This window comes from Mirounga angustirostris, unplaced genomic scaffold, assembly GCF_029215605.1.
Source record: "Mirounga angustirostris isolate CCGP_5_RB_7025 unplaced genomic scaffold, mMirAng1.0.hap1 SCAF_14, whole genome shotgun sequence".
Classification (NCBI taxonomy): Eukaryota; Metazoa; Chordata; class Mammalia; order Carnivora; family Phocidae; genus Mirounga; species Mirounga angustirostris.
In genome coordinates, this window is record NW_026991722.1 from 2,516,160 (window position 1) to 2,531,594 (window position 15,435).

Below are 15,435 nucleotides of genomic sequence, written 5' to 3' on the forward strand. Positions count from 1 at the left end.
CCTCGTCAGGCGTCCGCCCCCTTTCCCCGCGTGGCCTCCCTGGACCACGTGTCGGCATGAAGCCCCACGTGCTTGCTCCAGTAACACCTGCTCGGCATCCTCCCCAGGTGTCACCTTCCATCACTCCAAGTCCGTCCCTCCCACCCAGTGGCCAAGACACAGGAGGGCTTACTACCGCTCCCCATGCCAGCCAGAGCCCTAGAGCAGCCCGAAGCTCTCCGGCTCTAATCCCCGGGACGGGCAACGGGAGGACGTCACACACCCGAAGGACAAGGATGTCACAGAGGTGGTTCCGACACGAGTCAGGTGACTCGGGCTGAGTCACAAGGATATTTACCCTGGCGGGCCCACACACACCCCTTCAAAGCAGAGGCAGAAGGGGCGCTGCAGGGACCAGAGGCTGCACAGGGGCCGTGGCTGGTCTGAAGGCGCCGTGCCCCCTGCGGGGGGAGCACCCAGCCAGCAGAAGCAGGGCCCACAGCAATATGCCCTCAGCGGGTTTCTCCAAACCTTCGGAAGCACCTAGCTCGTGCTAACAGGCAAACGGTAGTCTCTACCCCTTAAAACCATGGTTTTGAGTAAATATGTTATAAGTACAGCATCGTCGTCTTGTCTTTCCCTCAAAAGCGGTTTGCTGAACACCTGGTCGGTGCCAGGCCTGTGTCGACAAGCAGGGACATCACTGAGAACACCAGAGCCCGAGGGCCGGGGAAGGACGCTGATGGGGAGCACCTGCTGATAATACAAGGAGGTCCCCACGTGGGCCAGCCAGGGGCACTGGGGGGCATAGAGGCCTCCCGGGGAGGGGTGTCCAACCTGACATCTGCAGGGAAATCAGAGAAGGCCAGGCAAAGAATGACGGGCCGGGCAGAGGGGACCAGCAGAGAGGACACTCAGGGAGCAGAGTCGGGACTCCAGGTGGCAAGGTGTGTGGGTCCCCGAGGCTTCCCACGGCCGGGTGCCGCAGGACGAGGGTGTGCAGCAGTGGGTGAGATGGCTTACAGGACACCAGGGTCCCACCTGCAGGTGCTCAGAGGGGAACGAGAGGGTCCCGTCTGCCATGCTCCCAGGGCTTCCGTCGGGCTCTGTGCGAACATGGGGCTGCCCGCCAGAGCGGGAGGCAGATCCCGCAGTCGGTCCTGAAAGGACAGGCCTCAGCAGACGGGGCCCTGGGACGGTGTGTTTCCGCGTGAGCCACGGCGGGGTGGCAGGCGCGGAGGGTGCAAGTGAGTCGTCAGGGAGATGGGCCAAGAGGCAGGGAGATGGGGGTTTGTCTCGGTGTTGGTTTTTCCTGAGACATCAGGCCTGAGCAGGTTTAGGAGGTGACAGGAAGTCAGCAAAGAGCAGTCTGAAGACATAAGAGGAGGAGAGAGAATGGCGTCCCCCACAGTGGGAGGACAGGGAGCCCGGAGGTGGGGGCGGGGGGACCCCAGTGCGGGCAAGGTCCCCGGAGGCCACGGCAGCCCTTAACAGTTCCACATCCCACGGTCACCAGGGAAACCGCAAAATCTCTTACTTGAAAAGTTAGCATGATGAACTGATGAAAAACGAAGGAAAGAACAGAATATGCGGACCTGGCTTTATAAATAACGGCTTACGTCGTACATGAATATTTGCACGTGAGCCTCGCTTTCTCACCGGCCTCCGGAACCCGACCGGGAAGCGCGCGGCTCGCGGTTACCTGTGTGGATGCGGCTGTGCCGCTCTAGCTGGCTGGGCTTGGCGAACGCCTTTCCACAGGTGTCACATTTAAACACTCTTGGCTTCTGGGAGCTTGGCGAAGGGCCCGCCTGATGAGTCTGCATGTGCTCCTGTTACAGACCACACACAGAAAGGGAGAGATACTTGAGATCCCGGCGGGGCTCTCCAGACCTGCAACACGACCGCGGGGCCCACGTGAGCAGCAAGGACAAGCGGAGGCCAACCTGGGACGAGCGCCCTCGGGGACTCGGTGGGGGTGGGGGTGGCCCCCCGGACACCCGCACGACCAGCTGTGCGGCCTGTGCCCTCCCTCTGCCGATGACCTGGGCGGTTTTTAGGAACCCTGGTCCCTATCTGGTAGGCTGTTCCTCGACTGAGAACTGCCCCAAGCGTTTCTCATGACTAGACTGGGGCTGCGGGATGGGTGAAGGAGGTCACGTGCAGCTGCCAGAAAACACGGCAGAGGAAGAGCCGAGGCACACAGACGAGCTGTGGGTCTGAAGGGCAGACATCCGGGTTCGCCGTGCGGCAGAAGGCTGGATCCACGGCGGGCTAACTAGTGGTCAGATGAGGCCGCGTCTGCTGACGAGGAGCGCTGGCCGGCAGTCTCGGGGCCAGGTCCACGGCCCCCACTGTGGCATGTCACCTGACCGCGGCCCTGGAAATCACTTCCCAGAGCCCTTCCTCCTCCTGCCCCCTACTGCGTGCATGTCCCAGTGTTTGCCCAGCCCCTCTCCCGCCATGCGAACCCCATTCTCAAGGTGGGTGCAGAGCCAGGTGCCGAGGGGCGCCTGTTCCCCTGCGGAAAGCCGTGCCAAGCGCGGGCCCCCAGGGGGAGGGGCGCCCCTGCTTCCCCACGGCCTGGCCCCTAGGTGCTGGCAGATTTTTTACTGTTTGCTGCTCCGCTCGGTGGGAAATGGCATCTCACTGTCATCTGAAGTCCCACTAGACATGAATTCGGAAGTGCACTCGAACACACAACCCAGCGGATCTGATAAAACCACAATCCCACTGACCTTCACTCCAGAAAATGGGCAACTTTGTTACTCTTTCTGCGAGCGAGATCCGCGGCTGCTACTGAGTCACAGACCCCACCGGGCGCCTGTCACCCCCGGGCCCTGGCGGCCAGGGCGCGGCGGAGCGTACCTTGAGGTGCGTGGCGCGCTTGAAGGCCTTCCTGCACACGGGGCACACGTGGATGCGCTCCCGGCCGTGCACTTCCTTGCTGTGGTGAAGCAGCACGGCGGCCGACGCGAAGGCGCGGCCACAGTCCAGGCACCGGTGCACCCGGCCCTCCTTCGCGGGCGGCCCGCCCGGCACGTCGGCGACCTGCAGTGGGTCGGAAATCCCGGGCCTCGCTCAGTGGCTGCAGCTCGTGAACGCACAGACACACAAGAGGACGGGCACGCAGGGACGCAGGGACACGGTGGCCGCGGATCAGACCAGCCCGCTCCTGCCCTCCGAGCAGAGCGTGGCGAACAGAACGCTGTTCCGCGCACGCAACCGTCCCGGGGCAGACTGTTGGGCTGCTCCCTCCCGGCGACCCATCTGGCAGTACGGGGGCGCAGTGCCCAGGGTGCTGAGAACGAGGCCCCCCACACAGCACGCACTCGGTATGTGCTGTTGCTGGCAGTAGTTTTAGTGCAGACGAGTATAAGGACACTGCCCCCAAAATGCTAGTGCTGTGGCTGAAGAGCTCCCTCAGCAAACTGCGGGATAAACAGCACTTCGCAGAAGGTGTGTCAGCTCTTGAGCGGATTAAAGCATTTCCCGAAACTCTGAATCACAACCAGTGAGGTTTTCAAATCATTTTAATGGGATGCCATTAACACCCCGAAAACAAACGAAGCAGGAGTTCATGACTCAGCTTTTATAAACAAGAGTTTAGTTTTACAGATAAAAACTTGTATATGGCAACTTAGTGAAAGAAAATTTTAACTAATTGTAATGAAAATTGATGGGATTTGTCAACATTTTTATTCTAGTTTATCAAGTACTTTTTCATAATTTTCTAATATATAGAAATGGATAAAATTTAAAGAAAAAGACTTGACAACAAAAGGTTTCTATAAGGTGCTCTCAGATCACTCATCTGTGCTGTAATAAAAAAAGAGCAGAATGGACAAAGGATAAAACAAGGGATCAGAAGCACCCAGATGGTGCAGTCCTGTCTCCCTGTGACACTTCTGTGAGAGGTCTGTGCGTGTGAAGCAAAGAAACAATGGAAAGACCCTACGTGCTCGGGTCAGTGCATAAACCTGTTTCCTGGGAGTCAAAGGAAGCCTGGAAGCCCCTGGAACCGGGGAGGCCCGGGCTGCACTGCACCTGCAGCCACGTTTTAAGGAAGCACAGGATGAGAGCCGGCCACGCACAGCCGCGCGCACTGACTCGACAGGAGCCGCAGGTTTTCCGCGGGCGCACGTGGGCCCCCCCGGCAGCCACGCTACCGCGGGCCGTGAGCGCTGCGCCCACGCGTCCACCCGCGCTCCGAGTCCTGCGGGCCCTCGCAGTGCGTCACTGAGCTGCCGCAGGCCGCGGCCCCCGAGACACAAACTCACCTCCAGGTGGATGAGCTCCGGTTGGGAAACTCCCCGTGCTGACCGTGTCTAATTTCTTTATAAAAAAGGAGTCTTGTCCCACTGAAAGACCAGTAGGTAATTGTCCTGAAACTCATTTGCTCAAACTGCTTAAAATGTAATGCTGCTCAGAGCCAGTGGTTATTTATTGTCTGTACTTTACCTCTAACTCTGAAAAGTTTTAAGGAAAGAGATTTTATTAGAGTCTTCTGTATTTAAAACTATCACTTACTGAATGTCTTAGACCCTCAAAACATACGTTTTAAGGGAAAAACTACCAAATGACAAATAGTCCACGCGCACACATGTGTGTATACGAAAAAAGTACAACCAGACCTAAAAGAATCGGCAAAGGTATTACAAGAAAACCCTTGAAAAGAACTAAGTGTCCATGTGAAATCTGATCAGCAGACAAGTAGGAGATTCAATAAATTTAAAACTAGCCTCACACGTGACTAGTTTCTACATCTTATTTTGTGGCACAAAAACCTGGCCCCAGCAAACCACAAATCACGTAGTGAGGGAGTCAGTACTCACTGCTCAACCCAGGCTGTCCCCCAGGCCCTGCGCGGCTCAGCCCAGGCTCTTTACTCCCATTCGGCTAGAGACGGCCCCCCAGGAACGGCCCCCCAGCCCCCCCCAAACCCTCTGGGCCCAGCCCCTCTCAATCCACATTCCTTACAACCCGCGACCGAGCGTGAACGCAGGCGCGCGGCGTACCTGGTAGGCGATTTCCTCACACGCAGCGGCGGAGGGCTGTGGGGTGTGGCTCACTAGGATGACCTGCGGCGAACCTGCTCCCCCTTGGCCCGACAGCGAGGGGTCCGTGAGTAAGGCTGGGAACTGCTGACCCTAGTAAGGACGGACTAGTTTAGAAGCTGTGACGATATCAAATCCAGCAGTAACGTACAAGATCTCTTACGGTGCAGCTACTGGGGACCACACGTGGGCAGGTCCTCAGAAAAGTTCACCACAGAAGCAGCACGTGACCCAGAGCTCCACTCCCACACGTGTGCTCGAGAGAAATGAAACCCTCACCCCCTCGAGCGCTCACGCGCAAATGTTCACAGCAGCCAAAAAGGCAGAGACAACCCCAATATCAGGTAGCCGGTGAGTGGATGCACAAAATGAGGTGCATCTGAGTAGCGGAATATGATTCAGCCAAAAGAAGGGACTGGAGTGCGTGGGGCACGGGCCAGGCCACGGAAGAGCCTCGAACACAGGATGCTGAGTGAGGGAGGCCAGCCACACAGGACCACGTGTTGTGGGATGCCACTGATGTGAAATGCTCAGAACAGGTGCGTCTACAGAGACAGACAGTAGACTGGTGGTTGTCGGGGGCCTGGGGCTTGGAGGGGGGCACGGGGAGTGACTGCTAACTGCTAATGGTGCCACATTTCTTTCTAGGGTGATGAAACGTTCCAAAAGTCGATGTGGTCATGGGGGCTCAACTCTGTAGATATACTAAAGACCTTTAAATTCTACTTCAAATAAATGGGTGAACACTACAGTATGTATGGTATATCTTAACAACGCTCTAAATATAAAGAAGGCTTATTTGTTTACAAATGCACACAAACCGCTGTGAGTCCCACCACCACTCCAGCACCTCTCATACCGACCGTGGATCTGGGACGGGGCACGCAGCGGGGCGTCTGGCTGGGCTGGCCCGACCACAGGCTCCAAACGGGAAGCCACACAAACTTGCACACCTGCCGAACCAACGCTGATTCTCACACACATTATGTGTGATCAGAACACACAAGGATTTGAAGAGCCGCTATCAACGGAGGGGCACGGAGTCACAGGGCACTTTGGTCACGGCACCCCCGGCCGAAGATGAGGGGTGATCTCTGGGGCAAGCCCAGCTCCCACGGGGCAGATTAAGACTGGAGCAGGCACAGGACGGCAAGAAATGGACTGAGAAGGCACTGAAAGAATTTCAGGCCCACTTCTCCTGGGAAAGACATTTCCTCAGGCAGACAGGGACACAGAGACAATGGGGTAGAACATGGGGCAGAATATAAATTTACAGGGAGAGCATCATGGATTCTAGAGAAAAGGAGCTTCTTAAATTGATTTGGATTCTCTGCTTTTCATACGCACCTTTAAGAAAAGTGAAATGATATTTTAGGTGTCTCCGTTTATCAAAGTTTTTTACACAAACGTGGCATATTTTGGCAAGGTCCTATGCGTACCAATAAAGCTTCATGTTTGCCACCCCACTTACGCCAGAACTTAGTTGAATATCGCTGCTTTCAAGTACCAGTCACTTCTGACTCCTGTCACTCGTCTGCCACCAGCTCTGCCACCCCTCTTACCAGACCACCCAATTTGGGAAAATGGTGTCAGTCAAAATTAATAAATTCACATTTCCTAATTTTACGAATCAAAGACAAATACCCCTGCTAGCCAGAAATTCCAATATATGTAAGAACCAGTGTTGGCTCAAAAAACTCATATATTCTCAAAGGAAAGCTAAGGCCTTTGAGATTCTGCACTGACGCAGGTTTATCAAGGGGAAATAACAAAATTATAGACCTGAGGACTAGATTAGCAACTGCCAGGGGAAGGGGCAGTGGGTGGCAACATGAGGGACCCTTGTGGGATGGAAGGTTCCGGGTCTTGACTATAACAACAACCATACCTGGCCGTGATATCGTACCTAGAGTTTTGCATGATGCTACCACCTGCGGAAGCTGGGTAAACAGTACACAAGATCTGTCTGTATCATTTCTTAAAATGGACTATGAATCAACAATTAACTCAAAATAAAAAGTTTTAATTTTAAAAAACTCCCAATACAATGTAATTTAGTAGCTTATTAGTGTTTCAGTCGCTAATATTAAGTACTCTTAATGCATACGCCTGTTTTAAAAATCAAGTGTCTAGTAAAATAAATGCTCAACAATGAGCCACACCCAAGGAAGTGGTGACCTGAATCTGCTAAGGTGGTACCATCTGAAAGTCCTTTATCTTCGGTTCGATGATTACTTGTAGCGTATTTATTTCTTGGTTATGTTTCGGCTTACACCGAGGTGGAAGTTATAGGAATTCTCACTCCCAAGTGCACGTGGGGAAGGGAGCCGGGCCCCGGGCGCTCACTAGCAGAGTCCAGCCCCACCCACAGCTGCTGATTCAACCTTGCAAGGTGAGCCTGGAGATTCTGATGTGCAGCCAAGTTTGGGAAATGCTGCTCAAACACCACTAAGGCTTGCCACCCTGACGGGCGAGACTCGGTGTGACAGCCGACCTAACTCCCTACCACGCCCCTGAAAGTCAGCCTCATCCAGTGTTTCCCTGTTCCGTCATCTCGCCAGGGATCTGCTCTCAGCAGTCATCATTGCCATGCCCTACACAGTTCAACATGCCCGCCTGAACATCATACACACCGTGCCGCAGAGAGAACATCCAGGCACACCCACGGCACCCCCAGGGAGGAAGCAGGGAGGCTTCGGCAGCCCGGGCCCAGGCTAGGACACACCCAGGCACTACAGTGCACGGCTGTTAGAGCAGAACCCCGGCTCCATCGCACCCGCCACTTCCGGTGAAGCCCCCAGTCACACTCTGACTTCTCATCAAGACCCAAAACCACACTTCCACATCTAATGACCGAGGTTTGAGTGTTTTGTACCGGGTCAATTATCTGTATTCTCATAAAGTAAAAAACAAACAAAAAACCCACCAAACCGGGAATGCAAGCTGGTGCAACCACTCTGGAAAGCAGTATGGAGGTTCCTCAAAAAGTTGAAAATAAAGCTACCATACGATCCAGCAATTGCACTACTGGGTATTTACCCCAAAGATACAAATGTAGGGATCCGAAGGGGTACGTGCACCCTGATGTTTATATTATAGCAGCAATGTCCACAATAGCCAAACTGTGGAAAGAGCCAAGATGTCCATCGACAGATGAATGGATAAAGAAGATGTGGTGTGTGTGTATATATATATATATATATATATATATATATATATATATACAATGGATGTATATATATATATATATATATATATATACAATGGAATATTATGCATCCATCAAAAGGAATGAGATCTTGCCATTTGCAATGACGTGGATGGAACTGGAGGGTATTATGTTGAGCGAAATAAGTCAAACAGAGAAAGACATGTATCATATGACCTCACTGATCTGAGGAATTCTTAATTGCAGGAAACAAACTGAGGGTTGCTGGAGTGGGGGGTGGGGTGGGAGGGATGGGGTGACTGGGTGATAGACATTGCGGAGGGTTGCTACGGTGAGCGCTGTGAACAGCGCAAGACTGTTGAATCACAGATCTGTACCTCTGAAACAAATAATACATTATATGTTAAAAAAAAAAGAAGAAGAAGAAGATAGCAGGAGGGGAAGAATGAAGGGGGGGAAGTCGGAGGGGAAGACAAACCATGAGAGACGATGGACTCTGAGAAACAAACTGAGGGTTCTAGAGGGGAGGGAGGTGGGAGGATGGGTTAGCCTAGTGATGGGTATTAAAGAGGGCACGTTCTGCATGGAGCACTGGGTGTTATACGCAAACAATGAAACATGGAACACTACACCAAAAACTAAAGATGTAATGTATGGTGATTAACATAACAATAAAAAAATTAAAAAATAACCACCAAACCTACAAGAATTCATATAAAATAGAATTCATTTCAGGAACGAATCAGTTACTTATTTTTGTTTTCAGAACAAGAACTGAAAAATCACTTTGCTTTCTTGAATATCTTTTTTCAGATTTTATTTATTTGACAGAGAGAGCACACGCACACATACAAGCAGAGGGAGCGGCGGAAGGAGGGGAAGAAGCAGACTCCTCACTAAGCGGGGGAAGCCTGATGCGGGACTCAATCCCAGGACCCCGAGATCATGACCTGAGCCAAAGGCAGACGTTTAACTGACTGAGCCTCCCAGGTGCCCCCTTGAATAGATTTTTAAGTGAATGCTTGCATTTCCTTACAAAATTGTCAGATTTAGTGGCCTGATCCTCACCTCTGCCACCAATAGTCCAAAATTTGGAAAGAAAAACTCATCTCAAGTTTGTAGTTGAAGAAGAAATCTTTATGACCCACCAATTTTTCTTTCAATAACTTCCCTAGTAAAGAAACTGCAAAGTTACTTTTTAATGCAGGTACATCACTGTAATTTAACTTTTACTTCAACAGGTTGTAATTTTAAATAAACTAATTTTTCTGTGGTACATCAAAATGATCATTTACCCCACATAATATTCTTTTCTAGTTGGACTACTTGCAAGTTTAAAATTACGATTACTTGTGGACATACATAAATGTCTTCTTTCCAAACATTCCGCTGTTACAGACTCAACTGTGACCCTTGGGTTCAAGCCACCTAACACCACTATGTGAGTAAACTACTGAAGACCACACCCCTTTGTGCTTTTACCACCATTTTCTCTTGTGGAATTTATAAAGAAAGAAAAACATAGAAAAATGGTACACAATGTATACTATTTTCATGTCTTTTTAGCACTTAAAATTCACGGGTTCACACTCTTGGGCTCCTTCAGTGACTCTCGGGAGGCCCCGGTTTTCCACGTGCGGAGTGAGTTTCAGAGCAGACACGTGGGATCAGCTGCCGCCTTTGCCTGTGGCCCCCTCTCGATGCTCTCACTTCACTTCCTCACTGAATTCAAGGAGCACACATTGTGAACTGTGTTAAGGGATTAATTATTAAACCCTTCGGTATTTGTGCCTCTTAGTGATTAACTCTCATCTGTATTGAACAATTATTTCTAGAATGTTTAATTTCTCACAAGCACCTTTGATTTCCAGCTCAAATTTTTATGGTCATAAACAATCCTAATAATTTACATATTTATAAGCATTTCCATATATGTTCATTAACCTTTTGACAACAGAATGATGGTTTTATTTTTGCAATAATTCATTATATTTAGAAAAACATCACTCATAAAGCTAAGACAGCTTGATCTGGTTTTTTCAAATTTTCAGAGTATCAGATCATTGTGAGCCTAATTAAAGTCTGGCAGCTAACAGAAAAGATTCCAATAAAACTACAGAATTTCTAATGGAGATTTTTAATACCACTGTTTTATACAATGTATGCTAATTAATCAATTTGGCATTAAATTTTTGATTGGGTAATTTTGGGAAAGCAAGCCAGAGAGCATAGATAAGCAAGGTAAGCCACAGACATGCAGGAGGGAGCTGCCATCTGTCCGGACCAACTTTAGTGCCACCCCCCACCCCCCACCCCCCAGCTGCTCTCAAACCCGGCCAGCCTGGACATCAGCGCTGGGGCAGGAGAGAGAGAGGGCGGCTGACGAGGAGAACTCCCTGCCGTGGCCTGCCGTGGCCTGCCGTGGCCCTGGGACACAGAGCCGGGGCGGGGGGGCAGAGGGATTGGCAATCTGTGCTGGGTGTGACCCAGGAGGAAGGGACGGGGGCCAGTGAGCAGACGGCAGAGACTCCTCCAGGCCACGTCTGTAAAGAAACGTGGCCTTGGTGCTGCAAGCAGCAGGGACCACGGAAGGGTGTTAGCCACAGGAGCAGCGCATACGTGTGCATACGTGTGCCAAGCAGTATCACCGGGCGGGGGGGGGCTGCTGATGGAGCCACGGTGGGGCCAGAACCCGTGCCCGCCACTGCACTCACCCTGCACGTGGACCTTACGTCATCACGGCGCTGCCACCGTCACGATCAACCCTTTGCTCCCATGCCCTCTGAGATCCTTCTCGGGCAGAACGCCCTCCTCGGCCACGACCCCCGCGCCCTGCCTGGGGGCACATTGGGGGCCCAGCAACCACCCGGTGCACCGAGGAAACACATCCCCAGCAAATATTCACAGATTTTAAAAATGGACCCTAGCAAATACTGAGAACTCTCCGTTGAACTTTCATTGCAATTATAATGATCATTAATTCTCAAAGTGATAGAATTTAACAAACAGTGGGGCCCTGGGTGGCTCAGTTGGTTAAGCGACTGCCTTCGGCTCAGGTTATGATCCTGGAGTCCCGGGATCGAGTCCCGCATCGGGCTCCCTGCTCGGCGGGGAGTCTGCTTCTCCCTCTGACCCTCCCCCCTCTCATGTGCTCGCTCTCTCTCATTCTCTCTCTCGCAAATAAATAAAATCTTTAAAAAAATAAAAAAATAAAAAAAAATAAAAAAAGAATTTAACAAACAGAAAACAAACCCATAATCCATAGAAATAAATGCCTCTGGCTTTTTCTGATCAAACCTCACCTCACCCTGCAAGGCATTAAATTTCATTAAAATTTGTATCTTAAAGAATTGTTACATCATGACTACTTCTTTACTACAGTTACAAGTCCACAGGGAGGAGCCACCCCCGACCCTGAGTGTGGACGATCTACGCCACAGGACAAGGGCCGCGTCCTGTGCACCCCGCCAGCGCCCGTCAGCGGCGAGCTCGCGCCAGGGCCGCAACACAAGGCTTACAGTCGTCACCACCAGAGTCCCGGCTGGGAAATAAGGACACAACAACCCCCCAAACACCAACCAAGCTCCATGCATCCTGTGTCTAGAAAGAAAACACACCGCTGACCTCTTAGGATGGCCCCTCCTGTTCCAACTATAATTTTAAAATGTAATACTAATTTTCAATATGTAGAAGGTGATAACGTCCTGACAAACAGGTGATGAGTAACACGGGAGAAGAAGTAAATGTGACACTGTGTGAAGAACTCAGTGAGATACTTCTTCCTTCGCGGCGGGAGGACGCAGGGGAGGACGGCACAGCGGGCCCTGGCCTCCGGCACCGACGCAGCCACCACGGGCTGTTCCGCGGAGGGCTACTTGGTGCAGACGCTGGTCCGCCGACCGGAAGCCAGCCCTCGCCCCCGCTCCCCTGCAGCCGGCCGTGTGTTCCCGTGGGAGCTGACTCCCGCCAGGGGCCCTGGGAGGGCTTCTGCCAACAGCACGGGAGTGGTTCAGAAGCACAACGACCTGCAGGTACGAACGGCCTGAGACTGGCTCCGCACTGGCCGGGCCGGGCGGACAAATGTCCCTCTCTTACAAACGGCCAGGACTAGAATCCAGGGTCCAAACAGCCGCCCTGTGGCTGGCTGTGATGGGGCCAGACCACTCCTGCCCTGGAGGCCACAGTCTTAACTCCTCGTCCTGTGCGGCGAGCCTGAGTGCAGACGAACGAGCCTCAAGAACGTATCCTGCTTCTGATCCCTCGGCACATCCTACCGTGCTTATGGCAGGGACAGGGATATAGAAAGGGGAACAACCAGATAGGGTTAGTACAGTAACTCTCCATTATAATTTATCACGGTTTTTCTAATTAAAAACTCTGAAAGGTGTTCCAGTGTCTCAGCTCAATGCCTTATTCAAAATGCACACTCTTCAATCTGGCGCACTGCAGCCATTCACCTAAGACCGTAAGTCACTGAGAGCATGACAATTCCTACACTACTTACCGAAACCCTGAATGCTCATGATGCCCCTCAACAGACTCATAAAACTAAATGCTGCACAGCCATTAAAAAACCTTTGCATTCCTAAAATCACGGATGGGGGAGCACCTGGGTGGCTCAGTTAGCGAAGCATCCAGCTCCTGATTTCGGCTCAGGTCATGATCTCGAGGTCATGGGGTCGGGCCCCACGTGTCCCTCTCCCTCTGCTTCTCCCCCCACCCCATTCATGTGCTTGCTCTCGCTCTAAAAAAATTAATAAATACAAATCTTAAAAAATTAAAAAAAATTAAAATCACTCATGGGGAAGGTATTCATGGTGCAGTAAGAGGGAAGTTCACACTACATGACGTATATACGAGCTCACTTCTGTGGAAATGTTAACACACATGTCTATATGTCTCCATATAAAGCTTTTGGAAGGGTCGATACACTACAAGGTCAATCACAGTTCCGTCTGGCCGTGGATTTTTAAAAACAGTCTTCTGTTTTATCTGAATTTCCCTGTCTCCTTATTGCATCTAACACATTACTTGTATTTTAATCAGAAAAAAAAAACTCTTCAGTTTTGAAAACGATGCCCAGCAGATGCACTTAGGAAAAAAGAAACTGAAGGGTGCCACGACCCCCCCCGAAGGGCGGGGCGGCGCCCTACCTGAGAAGCAATGTTGAGCGTGACCGTGTCCAGTCCTCCGGAGAGCAGGCCCTGAGTATCGGCCAGAGTGAGCGTGACGCTAGCATCTCCTCCGACTGCTGATGAAGCCATGACCAGGTTCTGAGCAGACATGGCCGATGGAGACATGGGTGTCGTCGCAGGGAGGCTTCCAGGGGTAGCATTCAGCTCTACGAAAAAGGAAGACGCACTTCAGCGGCAAAGCTGGGCAAGTCCAGTCATAACAGGACGGGAGGGTGGTTTTAGGAAGGAACTAATCTGTCAGAATCGGCGTTTACATTACCTAAGCTTCTGAAATTACACCGAGATAATCATAGAATCTCTCATTCCAATTTTAAGGCCAGGCTTCTACAGTTTCTGAATCTCTTTATGCATAAATACACTTTGCTTAAGTATGATATCAAGAAAAACACAGTAAAAGAGTAAAAATGTGACGCTACAGTCCTAGTCACTACTGCTAAGGCAGGAGGAACTGCCAAGAATTTCCAGGACACTGTCCCCGTCCAGGACCAGAGAGGAGCCTGCAGAGAGGAACCAAACGGGACCCACCGAGCATCGATCGGCAACACGGCTTTACAGTGTGACCTTAACTGCTTAGCCCCCGCCGCCCTCCTCTAGGTCTGCTAAGGCTGAAATAAACCTCATGCAACCCTTTAAATATTAATTTATCCTGCATGGCATCTTACTTTTCTTTGGAAAAGACAACAAGACTTTTTAATACTTTCCCCTTGCAGCCAATGATAAGAGAAAGGAAGATATCTGGGACAGAATCAGGCAAAGAAAGGCCTTTTCTTTTACAAAACAGAGACTCGGCTGGCAAATGAGATGGGCTGAGCACGGGATTATCAAAGTCCTGTGGTGGACAGCAACAGAAAACAATTTTTGGAGTTTTTACTTGTAAGCATAACACACATGCACATGCGTGCACACACACACACACACACACACACACACTGCTCACCATCTATCCTTCCATTCATCTGACAAACGTGACTTATCATCCCCTGTGTCAGCCACTGGGCTAGGTGCTACAGATACCAAGATGGTAACTAAAGCAAAAGGTGAAAACACTATTTCCTAATTAGGTTCAAAAACAAAAAGAGACTCCTGTGGATACTTTGCTGTGACTTGGGTCCCATTAGTCCAGAGCCTCTGCTCTGCGTCAGGGGCCAACAGGGAAACTAGGTTACTTACTTGTAACTGGAGTCCTCCAAATACAATGCCTCCATAGATCCACACTCTTGGAGTCCCACACTGTGTTGCACAGACCTGGAACCTTCAAAAGCAGTATAACCATTAGGAGGCTAGGAGTCTCTGCTCTGCAGCAGCCACCGGGGCTCCGAAGACAACCTCGTCCGACCCCCCCCACCGTGCTGAGCATCTGCGCAGAGTGGACTGCTGGGACACGCTGGGACCGGAGGAGTGTGGATTTGTGGAGGGTGTATGTTCTAAGCACTCCAGTTACCAGTACCTGGGTCAACCTCGTGTTCTCACGTCACCTCCACGCACCCTTCCTCTTGCAGACTAGCATGCACGTATGATTTTAACAGGAGTAGACGAAGACTAAAAAGAAGGATCCTGAGAACATGGCAACGACCAGCTACGTGCACTGATGTTCAATCAAAATCACCAGGGTGAAGACTGGGGTTGGGCCGTCAAAGCGCCCGGTCAAGAGAAGCACGTGGTGAAAGGCTCACCGGAATTATATCTACAAAGAGTGAAACCAGATGCTAACGGGGTTCACTGCGACTCACAAGGCCAAGACTTCAAGCCTCACCCGAACTCCTGAAATAAAGGAATGTCTCTTCTCCGCTCCCCACCAGCAGAATCGGACTCCCTGATGATCATTAATGCAGTGAGGGGGTCCAGGACTGTCAGGCACAGGAAATCCAAAGAGAAAACAGAAGCCTGTCACTGAGCTGAAGTGAATCCCGACACGGAGGTCAGTGGGGACACTAACCTCAGCCAGTGCTAGACTTCACATCTCTACGCCAACAGTGTGTGAATGAATGTTCAGCTATGTTCCACATTCAAGACATTTTCCACCAAGAGGATGGTA

At 51.1% G+C, this 15,435-nt stretch overlaps 1 protein-coding gene across 13 annotated transcripts in view; it reads right to left on the reverse strand.

The window, feature by feature from the left end:
• The window catches only part of ZNF236 (zinc finger protein 236), a 104,127-nt gene that overhangs the window by 3,133 nt on the left and 85,559 nt on the right, over window positions 1-15,435 (reverse strand). For 8 of the 13 annotated variants that reach the window (XM_064578878.1, XM_064578879.1, XM_045886530.3 and 5 more), the window contains 4 exons: window positions 13,359-13,546; window positions 4,998-5,129; window positions 2,848-3,030; window positions 1,682-1,811 (listed from right to left, as the gene is read on the reverse strand). In XM_064578878.1, coding sequence (XP_064434948.1) covers window positions 1,682-1,811; window positions 2,848-3,030; window positions 4,998-5,129; window positions 13,359-13,546 — 633 coding nt within the window. Of the gene's footprint in view, window positions 1-1,681; window positions 1,873-2,847; window positions 3,031-4,997; window positions 5,130-13,358; window positions 13,547-14,570; window positions 14,653-15,435 lie in introns of those variants that run through there. The other 5 variants (XR_010407518.1, XR_008506980.2, XR_010407519.1 and 2 more) reach the window with 5 other exon arrangements.